General features: G+C 38.3%; 1 protein-coding gene across 1 annotated transcript in view; it reads left to right on the forward strand.

The window, feature by feature from the left end:
- VCAN (versican) overlaps positions 1-16048 on the forward strand; it is a 119691-nt gene that overhangs the window by 76040 nt on the left and 27603 nt on the right. The window contains exons 8-10 of the mRNA XM_056325484.1: positions 5370-10868; positions 13042-13155; positions 15470-15583. Coding sequence (XP_056181459.1) covers positions 5370-10868; positions 13042-13155; positions 15470-15583 — 5727 coding nt within the window. The remainder of the gene's footprint in view (positions 1-5369; positions 10869-13041; positions 13156-15469; positions 15584-16048) is intronic.

Consider the following 16048-nt stretch of genomic DNA (forward strand, 5'->3'; position numbering starts at 1 on the left):
CCAGGGATTGGGGCACCCACAGCTGCTCTGGGCAGCCTGGGCCTGGGGGCTCCAGTACAGAATTTGTCACATTATGCGAAGAAACACACACTTTCAAAGCAAACAGTCCAAAATTGTTTTGGTCTTCTGTTTTAAATTTCTCTTCGTTCTATTCTAATCAAAATATAGGGCCTGATTCAAAGTCCACAGAAGATTTATGAATCTTTCTCTGAATTTCATGGGTTTATCAGAACTCTAGTCCTTCTACAAATGACTGAACTTTTTTACTTCTCACACACAACTCAGCATGTAGCTCTGAAGCAATAAATGGACAAATTGCAGGAATTTATAGGTGAAATTCTGTTATCTGCAGGATTCAGATTAGATATTAATGGTCTCATTTTGTTTTAGACTTCACACATTCATGCTAAATCTGTAAGTCTTCTGAAAGAAATAGTTTAGTTTTTGAAAGTTTGGAAAACATCAGAATCTGTTTTCTCTTTAATTCTTTATTAATTCTTCTTCAGCTGCTTATCTGAAGGACTTTTGATAGGAAATTCTTACTGCCTGCCCCCTCAAAAATGATTGTGTAAAAGCCTTTTAGGGTTCTTTTCAAGAAAAAGTTGCTACATGTTGCATACTTTCTGGATGTATAGAAGTTAGCTTGTCCCTTAGTAACACGGAGGCAACTTTTATATTTGATCCAGTGAAAAATTAATGTGGGTTTTAGAACCAATTGTCATTAGAATGGTTGTAATGGAAATTAAAGCCACCTCAGTCAGGTGCTTCGTGGTTGTATGTAGTAGCAGTCAAGTCCTCTTGTGGCCAAGAAGCACCCTGTAGCCAGATGGATTTCTATTTCTTACACTTAGTTGATTGTTACTGAGATACCTATTCCATCCAGGTAATTTAAAACATCTAGGCATATTACATGGATTAAGAAACACTCTAGGCCTCTTACACTCATCCACCTATCTATTCCATCGCTGTGTCAGTGCGTACCTCATCCCTTTTTCTCAGTAAGAGGCTTTACTAATAAATCTCCTTTAGGACTTGTTTGGATTGGCAGACAGAACTGACACCCCTTGGTTTTACTACTTTTAATCTACGTGGGTTTACTTTTCTTTTTCTGGGAGTCACAGTAACAAAGCACATCTTGGACAAATGCTCCTTTTGGCTTGTTTGCCATGATAATATGTGAACTATCAGTAAACATATTTAGTACCCGAACTCCTTTCCTTTAAAGCCCTCATTTCATCTCTTATTCATAGTCTCAGGTCTGTATGTCTTTACCTGCAGTTGGAATGGACGTGAACATAAATAGGGGCAACCTATGTCGGCTGCACCTAGCCAGTTTAAAACTCTTGCAAGTGTTTGTGTGTCTGCCCTAAGGGTCTAACAAACCAGTTCAACAGATAAAACTTTCTTCTGCTGTATTCATATTTTACGGTAGCCCTTAGGTTTTCATCCTAGTGTCTTGCTTATTCTTAGAGGACAAGGTTTTATGCTATATGAGCTATATTGTTACCTAGATTATTGCCCATCTCTGGGCTTTAAGAGAATTTTCCATAGCTGTTATCCCTGAGCACTGGCAACTTGATTGCTAGCACTGAATCATCAAAGCTCTAGAAAGGAGAAGATATTCTGACTAAAAAAATAATAGAATTGCATTCTTTACTATTTTCTTAAAAGGTGGTTGTTTTTTTCTTGGGAAAAACCAAACCAAAACCCCTTAGTAATAAATGAAAGAGCCTCCTGAAAGTTTATTATTGGAATATCATACCTTTAGCTAAGGTTCTTTTATGTGGATCTTTGCGACATGTGAGATCTTGAAAAAGCTAACAAAGTAAAAGTAAGGTCTGATAGAGATCTTTGCGTATGTAAGAATTTGTGTATGTCTTCTAGGTGAATTTGGAACAGATGTTGTTCACTAATTTATTACCTACCATAAATGATTTAGCGTGAGCTAGTAATTTGAGGGACTCCCAGGTGTGCACTGCTACAAAAATAATACACTGGTCAGAACTTGTTAGTCATGGTACCCTCCTACAAATTACAGCCTATCCAGTCCCATCCAGGGTTTGTTTGTTTTTTTTTTTTTTAATGTATAGTTCTGGCCAAAAACACGCTTTGTGCACACAACCCTAACAGCTGTGTATGAAATAATAATTAATCGTTATGCCACATTAGTCAATATACTGGGTTATTTTTACATAGTCCTTCTTAAGCTGTGCACACAGTACAAGCCAACTTTCTTGCCCATACACATTTCTATATGTAGTTCTCTGGTCCTCTATGTTGGCAGAGTTATTCTATCATGAATGTACTGAGAATCAGAAATTCTCAAAGCTCACTAGCCATTCCTCTTTCACTTATTGAATTCCTATGTATTTTTGCATTCACAGTTTTGAAAAGAAAGTGTACAATTCTGTGTCAATGTGAGCTTCCAGTTTAATGAAAATACGACTCCTCAGTATAACTAACATTGCTGTTTGCTCAGATTGGGGATTCTGAAAGTGATGTTATTAGACACGCTTCTCCACATCATATTGCAACTCTTGGACAAAAAACTAAATTCCTGATTTTCTGCTTGAACAAAATTTGAAAGGGAGATCTGGGAAGACTCAAATAAATGGCTGCAGAAGCTATATTTTTCTGTGGCACTGGGCAGCCTCTGTAAATATTTCTAACCTACTGAAGGAAGGAATAGGGAGAAATTCTCTTTTTACAAGCATTGCATAAAACAGCTTCCAACACGCACATGTGAGGGAGGGAAGAGGAGTTTCAATTCTGTAGTCAGCTAATAGAGCTGTCATAGCACAAAGTATACACCAGACTTCATTGGGACAATATAGAATAGCCAGACAGAAGTGAGGTTAAAATCAGCCTTGCTTGTTGCACTGGCAACGCTGAGGTTAGTGCTGTACAAATGGAATATTTTAGTGGAAATGCACAATGCTGAAGGTGGTTTATTCTCTGTAAGGCTGGCATGGATCTTAATTTTTGCCAAGTTGTTTAACAATTAGATCAAAGCCTTGGATTCAGGGCACCTTATTACATGTTCTTTGTAAAACACCCCTGAAGTTGCCATTTAATCTTCAGCTGAACATTTAGAAAAATGAAGATTCAGTAATACTCTGTGAGTTTAGCTGTAAATAAAACATGAAATATTAGAACACCAATCCTCAACAGAGTTGCAATAACCTTTTCAAGACCCAGGCTGTGGTCAATATGCACACACAGAACACCCCAAGCCAAAAAATCAGAAGCCTTTCACAGTGCTCTGTGTCAGTTTAATGTGATTTAACACATTCTTTTCCAGAATGGTCACCTGATTATCTCTGAGGGCTCAGTGGTCATAGAGGCTAAATGATGTTCATAGGTGGGGGAATTACTTCAGACTAATGAAATACTTTACCTGCACGTTCTCATTTTTTGCATCTTGTAAACAGTTTTAATGAGGAAGATTTACTTAAAAATTGTCTCTGTTTTATACTAGGTAGGCCAGAATACTTGCAAATATTCTTTGGCGAGCAATCATTGCTGACAGTTCTGTAAGACCAGAGTCCTTTATGTTGGTTCAGATCCTCTACCTAGGAGGCGTAAACAAAGCTCCATTGACTATACCAGTTTATAACAGCAAGCAGTAATTTTGCTTTGGACAAGACAGTTGTAAACATAGAAGAAAGATACATTCAAGGAGTAAGATTGCAGCACAAAGTTTTCCAGCTTAAGTCAGTTGGCCAAGCCTGAAGTTTGGCTTTTCCCCCCTTTTCTTTTCTCTTTTCTTTTTTCTTTTTCCCCCCTTTTCTTTTCTCTTTTCTTTTTCTTTTCTCTTTTCTTTCCTTTTCTTTTCTTTTCTTTTCTTTTCTTTTCTTTTCTTTTCTTTTCTTTTCTTTTCTTTTCTTTTCTTTTCTTTTCTTTTCTTTTCTTTTCTTTTCTTTTCTTTTCTTTTCTTTTCTTTTCTTTTCTTTTCTTCTTTCTTTTCTTTCCTTTCCTTTCCTTTCCTTTCCTTTCCTTTCCTTTCCTTTCCTTTCCTTTCCTTTCCTTTCCTTTCCTTTCCTTTCCTTTCCTTTCCTTTCCTTTCCTTTCCTTTCCTTCCTTTCCTTTCTCTTTCCTTTCCTTTCCTTCTCCTCTTCCTTTCCTTTCCTTTCCTTTCCTTTCCTTTCCTTTCCTTTCCTTTCCTTTCCTCCTCTCCTCTCCTCTCCTCTCCTCTCCTCTCCTCTCCTCTCCTCTCCTCTCCTCTCCTCTCCTCTCCTCTCCTCTCCTCTCCTCTCCTCTCCTCTCTCTCCTCTCCTCTCCTCTCTCCTCTCCTCTCCTCTCCTCTCCTCTCCTCTCCTCTCCTCTCCTCTCTCCTCTCCTCTCCTCTCCTCTCCTCTCCTCTCCTCTCCTCTCCTCTCCTTTCCTTTCCTTTCCTTTTTTTTTCTTTTCGATGGTAACATCTATTGTCTGGGACAGAAGGTTTACAGTAATGTTTCTGCTGAGAGGGCACATTTTAAAACTGTCTATGGAATTTGGAATCATAACTTTTAGAGGACTTCGTAAGGACTTCTGCAGCTAAACCCTTTCCCACTTAGAACTTTCTTCCTCCTTTTTACCTACTTGGCCACCTAGAAAAAAGTTTGAGAGGTTTGTGATCTGTGAAAGTGTGTAAATAATTCAAAGTGAGTGGTAAGCATAAGAAAATAGCTGGACTTTATTCACATTGCTGCCTGAATGGTGACTGATGTTTGAATGCGAGCTATTGTTTCTTATTTGCTTCACAATGCTGTATGCTGAATAGCAACGAATTCGTAAAGTGAGATTTTATTTACTGACCTAGGGTCCAAGTATAAAGAATAACAATTGATGTAGTTTTTATGGTGTTCCTGGTAATTTGAATTACTCTATACTGAGAATAAATCAAGTTGCAGAGGCATATTGTATAAGTCATATTTTATTTTAGACTTTGCCTGGTTTAGTTTCGTCTAAGTTCAGGTTTTGGTAAAGGTTAGCTAGTTCAAATCCATAGAAGCAGTTGCTGCAGGTTAGGATAAGTGTTTTTGTCTAAAAATTTTTTTCATCTTGTCTGTTTCTTATCTCTGCTGAATAGCGTGGGATAAGCTAGTTTAGGTGTGGGTTTGGGACTAAACATGCATGGCAATCAACAGCATTACATAATCAATGTGTTCAATATACATAAAGACTTCAACCAGAAAGTAAAATGTGGTGGCAGCATTTAACTTTGTGTCAATAGAAGAACATGCTGAATTTACTATGTTTCATTTTGAATTTGTTGTTTTGTTTTGTTTTGTTTTTCTCCAATGGATTGCTTGTGCTTCAAATGTCTACTATAATGCACAACCATCGCTGTCACTTAGGGATTATGAAAAGCTCTCTTTGTTTTGCAGATCATCCGGTGAAAGAATTTTTGGATCTGTTCAGTCGCCACATGCTTCCTCATGCAATAGATGAACCCCACATTGATGCAGAATCAGCTCAGACTGAACCCTGTACTTCAGACTCTGTGCAGGATTCGTCTGAATATATAATACTGGATCCTTTCTTTCCAAACTTTATAGACTTTGAAGAAGAGGAAGACTGTGAAAACACTACTGATGTTACAACTCCTCCAGCTTTGCAGTTCATCAATGGAAAGCAACAAGTTACTAGTGCACCTAAGAGCACAAAAGCTGAGGAAGCCAGAAGTGACCAAATTGAAAGTGTTGCACATTCCAAAAATGTAACCTTTTCTCAAATCAATGAAACCAACACATTTATAATACCTGAAACTGAAGCTTCTGGTACTATGCAACCAAGCAAAGCTGGAGAAGTAATAGGGGCATTTGAAGTTACACAGCCTACAGCAGATGTTGCAATGTTAGAGCCTGTTTATAGTGGTGAGTCAGAAGTGGCCACAACAGATAAAGTAATAGCCATTACTTCTTCCTATGAGCAGTCTCTGCAAAAAAATAAAGAGACTGTAACATGGCACGGAACTGAGGAGACTTCCACTAAAGATATAAAAAACTTACTTTTGATTACTAGTGAATCTTCTGGAGACGGATCCACTGAATCTGATTTAACCAGTTCTGTCTTCTCAGAAATTTTAACAATGTCAAGAAAGGAAGATGATGAAAAAAAATCTGGTATAACTTCTGCTCCTGATGCATTTACTGTGGAAAGTTCTGCTGTAACTGCTTCTCTGGATGGAGTTTTCAATACTGCTACAGTAGGCAAAGTTGTGAAAGACCTTGTTCCAGAAAAGGCAACCCCTGCTCCAGGAGATCATTATAAATCAACAATTGAACTTAATACAAATTCCCCTGTTGAAAAACTTCTGGAAACAAGTAGTCACACAGCAAAGCCTCAGGTGAGCACTTCTTCTATAGCTCTGGAAGGCTCTGGAGATGTAGAAGAGGACATCACTGTAACTTCAGCCATGACAACGGAAACAGCAGTAACAGAAACACTTTCAATGCAAGATATTTCTTTGGGCCTTGGCACAGTATTGCCAACAGAAATTTCTGTAACTGTTTCAGGAATTACCTCTACTTTGCCCAGAGAAACAGGCACTCTTTATTCTGCCTTTGATCAAAGTTCTGAAGTGACTGTTGCCACCGATTCTGTCTCTGACTTTATTAAGGAAAAAGTACTTGTCAGCTCTCTTGTAACTGAAAAGAATATTCAAGATGAAAAAGAAATACAGACTACTGTGTCTTCAAGTCAGAAAAATTCAGCTACCACTGCAGAGGGAAACTTGGAGTTGAATGAACTTGGGAGCACTACTAGTGCAGTCAGAACTGTAAGTCAAGAGCCCACTCTGCTTAGGAAAACTGTAACAGGTACCATAAGTTCTGAAATCAAAAAGGTCACCACTGTTCCTCTCTTGAGAGAGAAGAAGCTATTTATAAATGAAGGATCGGCTGAAGAACCAGTGGGCATGTTTTCAGGGGGTCCCACAAGAAAAGTGGTAAGTACTGACTCCCCATTATTTGGTCTGGGTTCTGGAGATGTAGAAGGTATCATTGAGTCTGCCACTTTGACTTCAGTTCCATTAAGGCCTGAAATACAAACAGAAAATCATGAAGGAAAAGTTTACAGCATAGATGATGCTTCACTGAAGAAGGCAACAACAGAATATGAAGAACATGCAAGAACAGATGAATCTGCAATATCAGCTTCAAGTACTGGGTCAGATGGCTTGACAAAGGAGCCTGGAGTAGCAAGTCAGATGTCTCAGAATGTGTTTAGTACAGGAAACCCAGAAGAACAAAACCAGGAAACTGAATCAACTTACACAGCTCCTTCTGAAGTAAAATCCAGCCCTAGTTCTAGAAAAGAGACAGCGTCTCATGTTGCGCCAGCAGTTGAACCTGAAGATTTAGAAACAGGTGAGGTCACAGCATCTCCAGAATCACTAGTCAGTAACAGCCCTCATGACATCATGGTGGCACATGGTACTGGCAGTATAAAAGCAGTGGCTGAATCCACAGAAAACAAAAATGCAAAAGTTAGTTCTTCAACTGTTGCGTTAGGCAAGATTCTCCTGATTGAACATGGCTCTGGAGAAGAATTCAAAGGTGATGCCAGCACCACAAAACTAATGTCTAATGGACCTACTGAAGAAATACTTGGAAGTAATTTCTCATTTATTGATCAGGGATCCGGAGAAGCAAAGACATTCATTGAATCACTTGCAAAAGCAGCAGTTTCACCCACTGGGAGAGCACAAACACAAGAGAAGTATGACGAAACAGTTGTTAGCGTGCCATCTACAGATCATGCCTTCACTGCTGAAACCGATGAACTAGTCACAAGTACCCATCATGAAGTAACCACAATGGGAACTGTAGCTGACATAAGAATGGAAGAGAAAACAACCGATGAACTGACAGTGCAAGCTTTTTCTACAGAGAGTCCTTTGGTGGAAGATATACATTCTGAGGAAAACAGGCCAAGGGAAATGTCACCGAAAGCTATAGAATCTTCTGAAGAAACAACAACAGACCCATTCTTTAGAAGTACACAGGTTAACCATGAACATCCGGGATTTTTACATGTTCTGACTGTCAGTCCATATTCAGAAGAAAAGGAATTAGAAACTGAATCTGTTAAAAGAATACTTTTGCCATTTCATGATGACAGAGTAACTGAGCCTGTAAAGACTGAAAGGAAATACATGAGCTCTCCAGTTACAGATACAGAGCAAGAGGAGGAGTTGGTACAAAACATTTTCCCTACGAATAATATTCCCAGATCACTCCTGACACCTGGGGAAGAAGAGCTAACAAATAATGATCTCATCAGTGATCCATTTTCAGGACAAGGATCAGGAGACAACCTTGCTGTTATTCCTTCTATAGTCCCATTGGCTGTCAAAGAAATCACGAGTACTTTAAGTCCTCATCCTGCAAATATGGGACCCAAACTTTCAACTGACAAGACACAAGACTTTGAAAGAGGAAGCACTGAATCAAATGGTGAAGTGAATGAAGAAGTTACAAGTGCTGTAACTGAGCTGCTGATGTTAGAAACGGAAGACCAGTTCCCCAGCTTAGCAATCACCAGTTCTCCAGCTTTAGTAGAAGAGAGTTCCAAGACCTTCAGCTCTGAAGAGATTAAAGACATGACACATTATTTTGTTGCTATTGAAGAACTTAACAATACAGAAACTGACTATAGGAGAGGAGAAAATGAAGCAGATAGGACAACAGCTACTTCTGACACAGCTAAAACTGTTTCTCAAGAGGAGACATCACATTTGTTGATTAAAGATGTTGTAACTCCTGTTTCTGTAATACTGAGTAGAACTCCTAATCATGAAATAGAAGAATCGCCTGTAACACCACCAACATCAATGCCAGGCAGAGTATTACCTGAAAGCTCTGGAGAAGGATCTGGCTGGGTTGGTCTTATGGATTCATCTTCTCCTGATATGTTTACTCATTTGTCAATACCCCCTGTGTCAAAAGTAGAAATAAATGATTCATCTAGTGTTCCTGGGGATGTTTATTCTGAAGTTATGACAACAGAGGTACCGGTAGATGGATCACAGACTGTGATCACAGGACTACCATCCCTTTTTACAGAAGAAAAAGATGTGGCAAATCCATCTGCTGTTCAACCAAAGACAGCTACATCAGAAGAACTAACAAGTGATACTGGGATATATGAGAAAATAATTCCCGTGATTGATGATAAAAGAAGTGTTATATTGAACGTTTCTGTTTATGGTGATATTACACTAATTGAAGAACGACTTCAAATCCTGTCAGAAGAGACAACTATTATAGACATGGATCACTCCAAATCAATGCCTGAAGATATAATAAGTGTGCAGACAATGCCAAATCCTCTTATACAATCAACATATGGCAGTGATGATAGCATGACAGCTGAAGGGGAGAAATACGATTCAACACCTAAATTTTCCATAACCAAAGGGAAGACACTTGGATCCAGTGATAGTCTTTCTTTGACTACTTCCAGTCAGCCAAGTAGTGAGTCAGTAACAGCTGGGCACAGGCCAAAATCATATGACAAGGATTCTGGTTCAGGGAATGCCATGAAGTTTGCAACAGAATCTCTCATCACTACTGAATTCTCTGATCTGGGCATTTTCCTTCCTACAGCACCATCGCTGGCAAGCCCTCATGTGCTGCATGAGTCTAAGCATACAACAAGCACAACAGAAGACATCTACAAGCTGAATACTTCAGCAAACAACCAAGTAATAGCAGATCAAAGTGAAACAATCTCTGTCTCTGGCTTTTCTGGAATGGGCCAAGAAGAACTAGATGATAAGCAGCCTGTGGTTCCTTCTGTTACACCAGTTTTAACTACTGAGGCAGAAAAAGCTTTGACAACTGACATACTTGATGTAAGCACTGTCGCCACACAGCATACATCCCAACTGACAACCATATCATCTAGCAAGAATGAAGAAAAGCATTCTACAGCATATACAAACACAAAATCAGCATCAGCAGAGTATGAAGAGATAGATCCAGTGAGCTTATATTCTGTACCTCAAACTCCTAAATCCTCAGTAACTGTTCAGTTAGATAATGGAGTATCTGAGTATCCTGAGGTAATCATTCCAAGTACGTCATCGTTAAAGGATACAGATCAGTCTGATCATTCATCAGAAGGAACCTTCAAAGAGGTTAGTTCTGATATTGCGGCAACATATAAACCACCCACTACAGACTTTCTTGACAGAACAGAGTCTTCTCTGTTGGAGTTCTCTTCTAAGCCTGTTTCAGAAAGCACAGCTACTGAAAGTACTCCTCATTTTACTAGACTTGTAACAGACAGCACAGAGGAGACAGAAACCTCTGTAACTGATTTGGCTGTTGAGGAAGGTTCTACTGTTTCTGGAGATTCTCCATCAATACATGTCTTGCCTACTGCTTTTCTGAATTTTGGAGAAGGAGTGAGCACGGATGTTCCGAACGTTAGCACAATAGAAGTTGAAGCTTCCTCAGGGAGAGTGAACAACCCCCATCAAGAAGATGGCAGGAGTACTGACAGAGATATCCCATGGGTCTTTTCCACACCTGTTTCAGATTCACCCAGTCATATTGAAAGTGAAGCATTTCACCCTGACCAGGAAGCAGTTACAATGCTAGCTTCATCTTCACAACCTTTGGACAGAAGCATGGAAACACAATCACCTTTGTTTGGTCAAGGGGAGTTTACAACAATTGCTCCTAACATTGCAACAAACAGCACTGCCCCTGCAAACAGCCCGTTTCAAAATGAGCAGTCAACGATAAGCTCTGAGGAGCCAAATACCATTGAACTTGTAACTTCATCATTTTCCCTTTCGGAAGTCACTAATGGATCAGATTTCCTGATTGGCACCAGTGTGGGTTCAGTTGAAGGCACAGCAGTGCAAATTCCAGGTAACTTTCAAATATGATCAATGTTGTATATGTTTGTTGTGATACTTGTAAATGTGTGTCTTAACTCTGATAAGAGGTATAATAATCAGAGCACCGTGTGAAATAACAACAGAACTCATAAGCCTCAAGCTTTGAAATCAACATGATTGTAACCCCTGCAAAATCCAGGAGGATGGGGGTACCAAAACTCAAGCTCAGTGACATTTCCCAAGTGTTTGCATTGTGGAGCTCTGGATCAGATTTGAGGTGATCAGCCAGTTCTAAAAGACAGGAAGGTAACACTGATTGTGGTACAGAATTCATCTGTAATTATTTAATTTTCCAATTTCCAATATATAATTTTGTATGATAGCTTTTCTGTGTTGGCATGATGATAGGACTTGCACAACTGATTTACAGGTAGGTTTGGATTATAACATCTTGCAGTTGACTTAGAGAGTAGATTTAGTGCACATTTTAAGATCAGCATTTTCTATAAAAATTAATAACTCTTAGTCCACAAAATAACATTCCAGGCAAGAGAAAACAGAGACTTCATGTTTTCAGCCTGTCTGTAATTCTAACTGGTCGATACAGTGTCTGCCTCTTTATAAATTACAGGTCTCATTGTTAGACATCATTTGCCATAGTATTTTGTTTTACATAATGGTTATTAGACACCATCTCACCGAATACACAGATGATGCAAGTAGGATGGTATGAATTGCATTGCTTCAGTTCATATTTTATTTAGATATAGCTGAGGACCAAGAACTGAACTGGCTTGATTTTATAGGGCTTTCTACTATTTTTCCTCAAATAATCCAGGTAGCTGTCAATTTGAAAATGTTTACTGGGAAAATATTCAGTCCGTAGGAGGACAAATGGACAGTAAACATACAAGAAACATCATTAAGTACTTAACATAGCCCCAAGTTGGGAACTTGCAGTGAAGCAGTCCTAAACCAAGCATCCTATTTTATGGATATGATCAGATTCTTTTTGAAATCTCCAAAGTGAGATCATGCCCACTTAATTACAATCCCAAATTTATGTAGACAGGATTTTCTTCTGGAGGTTTTCAACAGAAGCTTCTGCTTTCCAGTGACTGTATAGGGAGCTTGGTACTTTAAGAAGACTTCTCTGAATGTCTGACTTGCGAGGGTAAAAGAGATGCTAATTATCTTTTATTTCATAAATCATAATCAGATTGTTTTGGAAAAATGTAACCAAATATCTAAACTATTCTCATTTCTCTGAATTAACTTAGGTCACAGAACTCTCTTAACAATTTTGTAAGTTTTCAAAGCCAGGGCTTTCTTCTCGTATCCCAGGACTGTCTTCCTGACTTTCATCTGACTCTGAGAAGCTAATACTTAGAAATGGTTACCTAGTGCATACTTGTTTGTGTGAGTGATCATTAATAGGCATTAAATCAAATGCAAATATCTAGGTATCTAAACTCAGTTGAAATAAACATCACTAGAAGTCATAAAGCTCTGCAAGGAAAAGCTATTTAAACGGTAACTGCTGTAACAACTGAGGATTTCACAACAGGTAAGCTTTTATCTTACTGTTTAGTTCAGCTATGAATGTATTCAGTACCTTCATTTTTATTCTTGAAATGTGTTTTTAAGGAAGACAGGTGGGAAATGTGTATGTATGACAACATCCTTTCAAAGAAATAAGACTTCATGGGCATTGACTGATTAAATATAACAAAGTGAAACAACAGCAGCCAGCCAGTATGTTCTGTGTACCCAATCATTCTACATGAACTAACCCTGTTCAAAGAAAAAAAGCATTTTCCACCCATTTCGCATATGTTTAACTTTTTTCAGCTCTAATTAATTGTCATGTCATGCAAACTAAATCTTCAATAGAATATCATGACTGCCAAATATACTGCAAATTGCTATGAAAAAATGTAATTCTGAAAATTATTTATACTGGTTCATAGTAAATGCCATGTTGTTGTTAAAATTGAAAATAGTGATACCTGAAAACAAGCTTTACTGTTTTACAAAACTATCTTATTCTCAGTAGTGTATTATATCGATAGAATTTCTTTAACTATGGTAAAGTCTGCAATGTCAATGCAGGAATTGACAAAGATTTATTTTTCCAAAAAATCAGGAAGACACCAGTTCCTTGAAACTACAGAATCAATTTTCTTTTCCTACTTGTTTAACAGGCCAAGATCCATGCAAAAGCAACCCCTGCCTTAATGGTGGTACCTGCTATCCACGCGGCTCATTTTACATCTGTACATGTTTGCCAGGTTTCAACGGCGAGCAGTGTGAATTAGGTAAGCTGATGCCATCTAGGTATTGATTAAATGGAGCATAAAGTTTTCATGACATCTGCAGAAGTGTTGTGTCTGGAAGTTGAAGAACACATAGACATTTGAAAAATCCTACAGTGAGGCCTTACTTAAGAAGAGAACAATAAAATGAAGGAGGTCCACTTATCCCTTTTCTTTCCCCCCACGAAGCGCACAGATTTGTACACACACAGAAGAGAATGTAAGTAAACTACATGACTCAGAATTCATAACGTTACATTCATAAGTACATCAAATAACGCCAAATAAACATTAATATTTGGCATAGTTCTGAAGAGCTTTGTGTAATTATTGGAAAGAGGAGTAAAATAAACTCATTCCAAATGTGATTGGGAAGCTGAGCACTGAAGGCCACTTAGATATTTTTTCAAGGAAATTGTAAATACGATCCTAATCATATACAACTTTAGTATAAATTAGTATTTTGATAACTCTTCTAGCTGAGGACCTCTTCAAGCTGCCTGTGACATCTGTGTTTTCCTGCTGACTGTGGGTTTCAAGTAACTCACCAGTACAGTTCAGAATAACCAGCTTTTCCTTCCAACCAGCAAACTGAAGTATGATAAAAGTGGTAGTTTTTGTTGTTTAGTGTACAGCTGGTTTAGTCTTTTGAAATGATGTAGGTTTCATTTCCTGATAAATACCATGGATTTCTCTATTACACAGTTGCTTGCCAAATTTGAAAGAAAAAACCTCATTCAACATTGATAAAATGGGTTCAACTCCTCTCATATATATGGCTTTGGAAATAATAAAAAAAAAACCAACCTTACCCGAAGTTTGATATCAGTGCAGCATAATTGTTAGGATTGCTATGGTTTTATTTCTGCTCTGCAAGACAGTATGTGATTAAAATATAATTAGCCAGTGTTCTCTGCCTAGCTCATATTAATGAGTTTGCCAGTTCCTTAGTGGGTTGTTGCTGATAGATACCAAGTTTTAGATGTTGCATCTTAAATGTTCTTTGTCAAGGAATACAGCATCTCCTGGTTGCAAACCAGAGGTCAGATAATAATTTTCTCCCCTTTTTTCGGGTTGTAAAAGGATAATATGGCCAGTTGTCACCCAGAACTCTTTATGTTTATTAATGAATTGGAGTGAGACGCTCCACAGCCACTCACCATATAGAAATATGCTCTGTGGTGTTCAAAGAAAGTAAACCTCAGCATTTTTAGCCCTGGATTCAGGGATATTCTGGATATAAGGCATAAAACATATATTGAGAGCTTTCCAAATGGCTGGAACAAATAAGATCTAGCTTAAAATTTGAACAGAAGTAGTTTTTTAAAATAAAAATGTATTTTTAAAAGCGCCTTTCAAACGATGCAGCAATTATTCCTAGGATTGCACAGCTGTTTGTTGGTCTGTAGTCATGTTTAACTTCTCTTTTATATTTTAATAGTTGATCGCTACCAGCAGTTCACTTTGGACTAAGATGTTTGCAAAATCTACATTGACGTTCAAGCTGATTGTTTCAGAGGAACAGCACTCATTAAAAAACCTCGTATGATCTTTATAATGAGACATACTAGTTTATAACCTGTGCAAATACATGCACAAATTATATTAAATGAATTAGTGCTCCAATTTAAAAGGCAAAGACAAGGTATTTTAGTAGCCAGAGGAGTAGAGGAAAGAAATGTTTGTTTACTCTGGAGCTATAGACTCAGCAGTAAACTATCTGCCTGAGATTGTCTTTATGATGCTTTGTCCTTATCCTGATAAGATTAGACAAGGAAGAAAAGAGAAATGCAAACCAGTAAGATGCTAAGGCATGCTGCTTTGCAGACTGAAATTAACAGTCTGTTTAATGGTATGATAAGATTTCCAGTATTTGAGGTTCGTGAAGATATTTGAGGTCTCATGTACCTGATGAAAATTTTTCATGCCGTGGTCACTCACTCAAGCCAAATTTTTCACCAGTACAGGAAAATACTACATACTGCACAGCAACACTTCTTCTTCAGCTACACAATGAGGAATTGAAGGTCTGGATTTTAGGAATTAACTCAGAAGTCAGAGTGCAGGACAGAAAATTGTGGATCAGTAATGTCACGTTTCCTGAGGAAACTCCTTCTTGGCTTGTAGATGAAAAGAAAGGAAGGCTGTGCATAGTGAAATCAGTTATCATACAAATAAACCGGTCACTTGGACCTTTTGCAATACTTCATTCTTCTGGATTGCGCTTGTCCTAGTAATAAGCGTGACTAAGGCTGAAGAACATTTCCCTTCCAGGAGGTGGGCGTATCATAAAAACACTTTTATCTTTATGTTGTAGATATCGATGAATGCCAGTCTAACCCATGCCGGAATGGAGCCACATGTATAGATGGCCTCAATACCTTTACTTGCTTGTGTCTGCCAAGCTATACAGGTGCTCTCTGTGAACAAGGTAAGGTGTATTCTTTAATCTGTGGGGATTGGGTCATCTGTTTCCATTTCAACACCCTTGTGGAGTAACTAGGCAAAGCCTAGTAAAAACAAGAGGTTGGATGAAACTGTCAAAATCTGTGGGATGTCATCAGTGATGAGGAGAGATTATGATTTTTGAGTATGTTAGACTCCCGTGATTTGTAGCTCAGGATTTTTTCTTTAAGGTTACATCTGCACCATTTTTTGCAGATGGATAAGAGCAAAGTCTATCCACATGCTAACCTGACTGCAAGTCACATTGCTGTACCTAATATAAACTGATATATTGGGCAGTTTCTGTGTCAAAATTGCAACAGCCGTAGTTTTCAGGTGGCTCCAAGGCAAGCACGGCCTGCTCGTGTTGGCTTGCAAACTACTGGGAATACACATAAGGAGGTTGTCTTATTACTGTAGTGATGCTTACGGAATAATGAGTAGGGGCAGA

Source organism: Falco biarmicus, chromosome Z (assembly GCF_023638135.1).
Source record: "Falco biarmicus isolate bFalBia1 chromosome Z, bFalBia1.pri, whole genome shotgun sequence".
In the NCBI taxonomy this organism is placed as follows: Eukaryota; Metazoa; Chordata; class Aves; order Falconiformes; family Falconidae; genus Falco; species Falco biarmicus.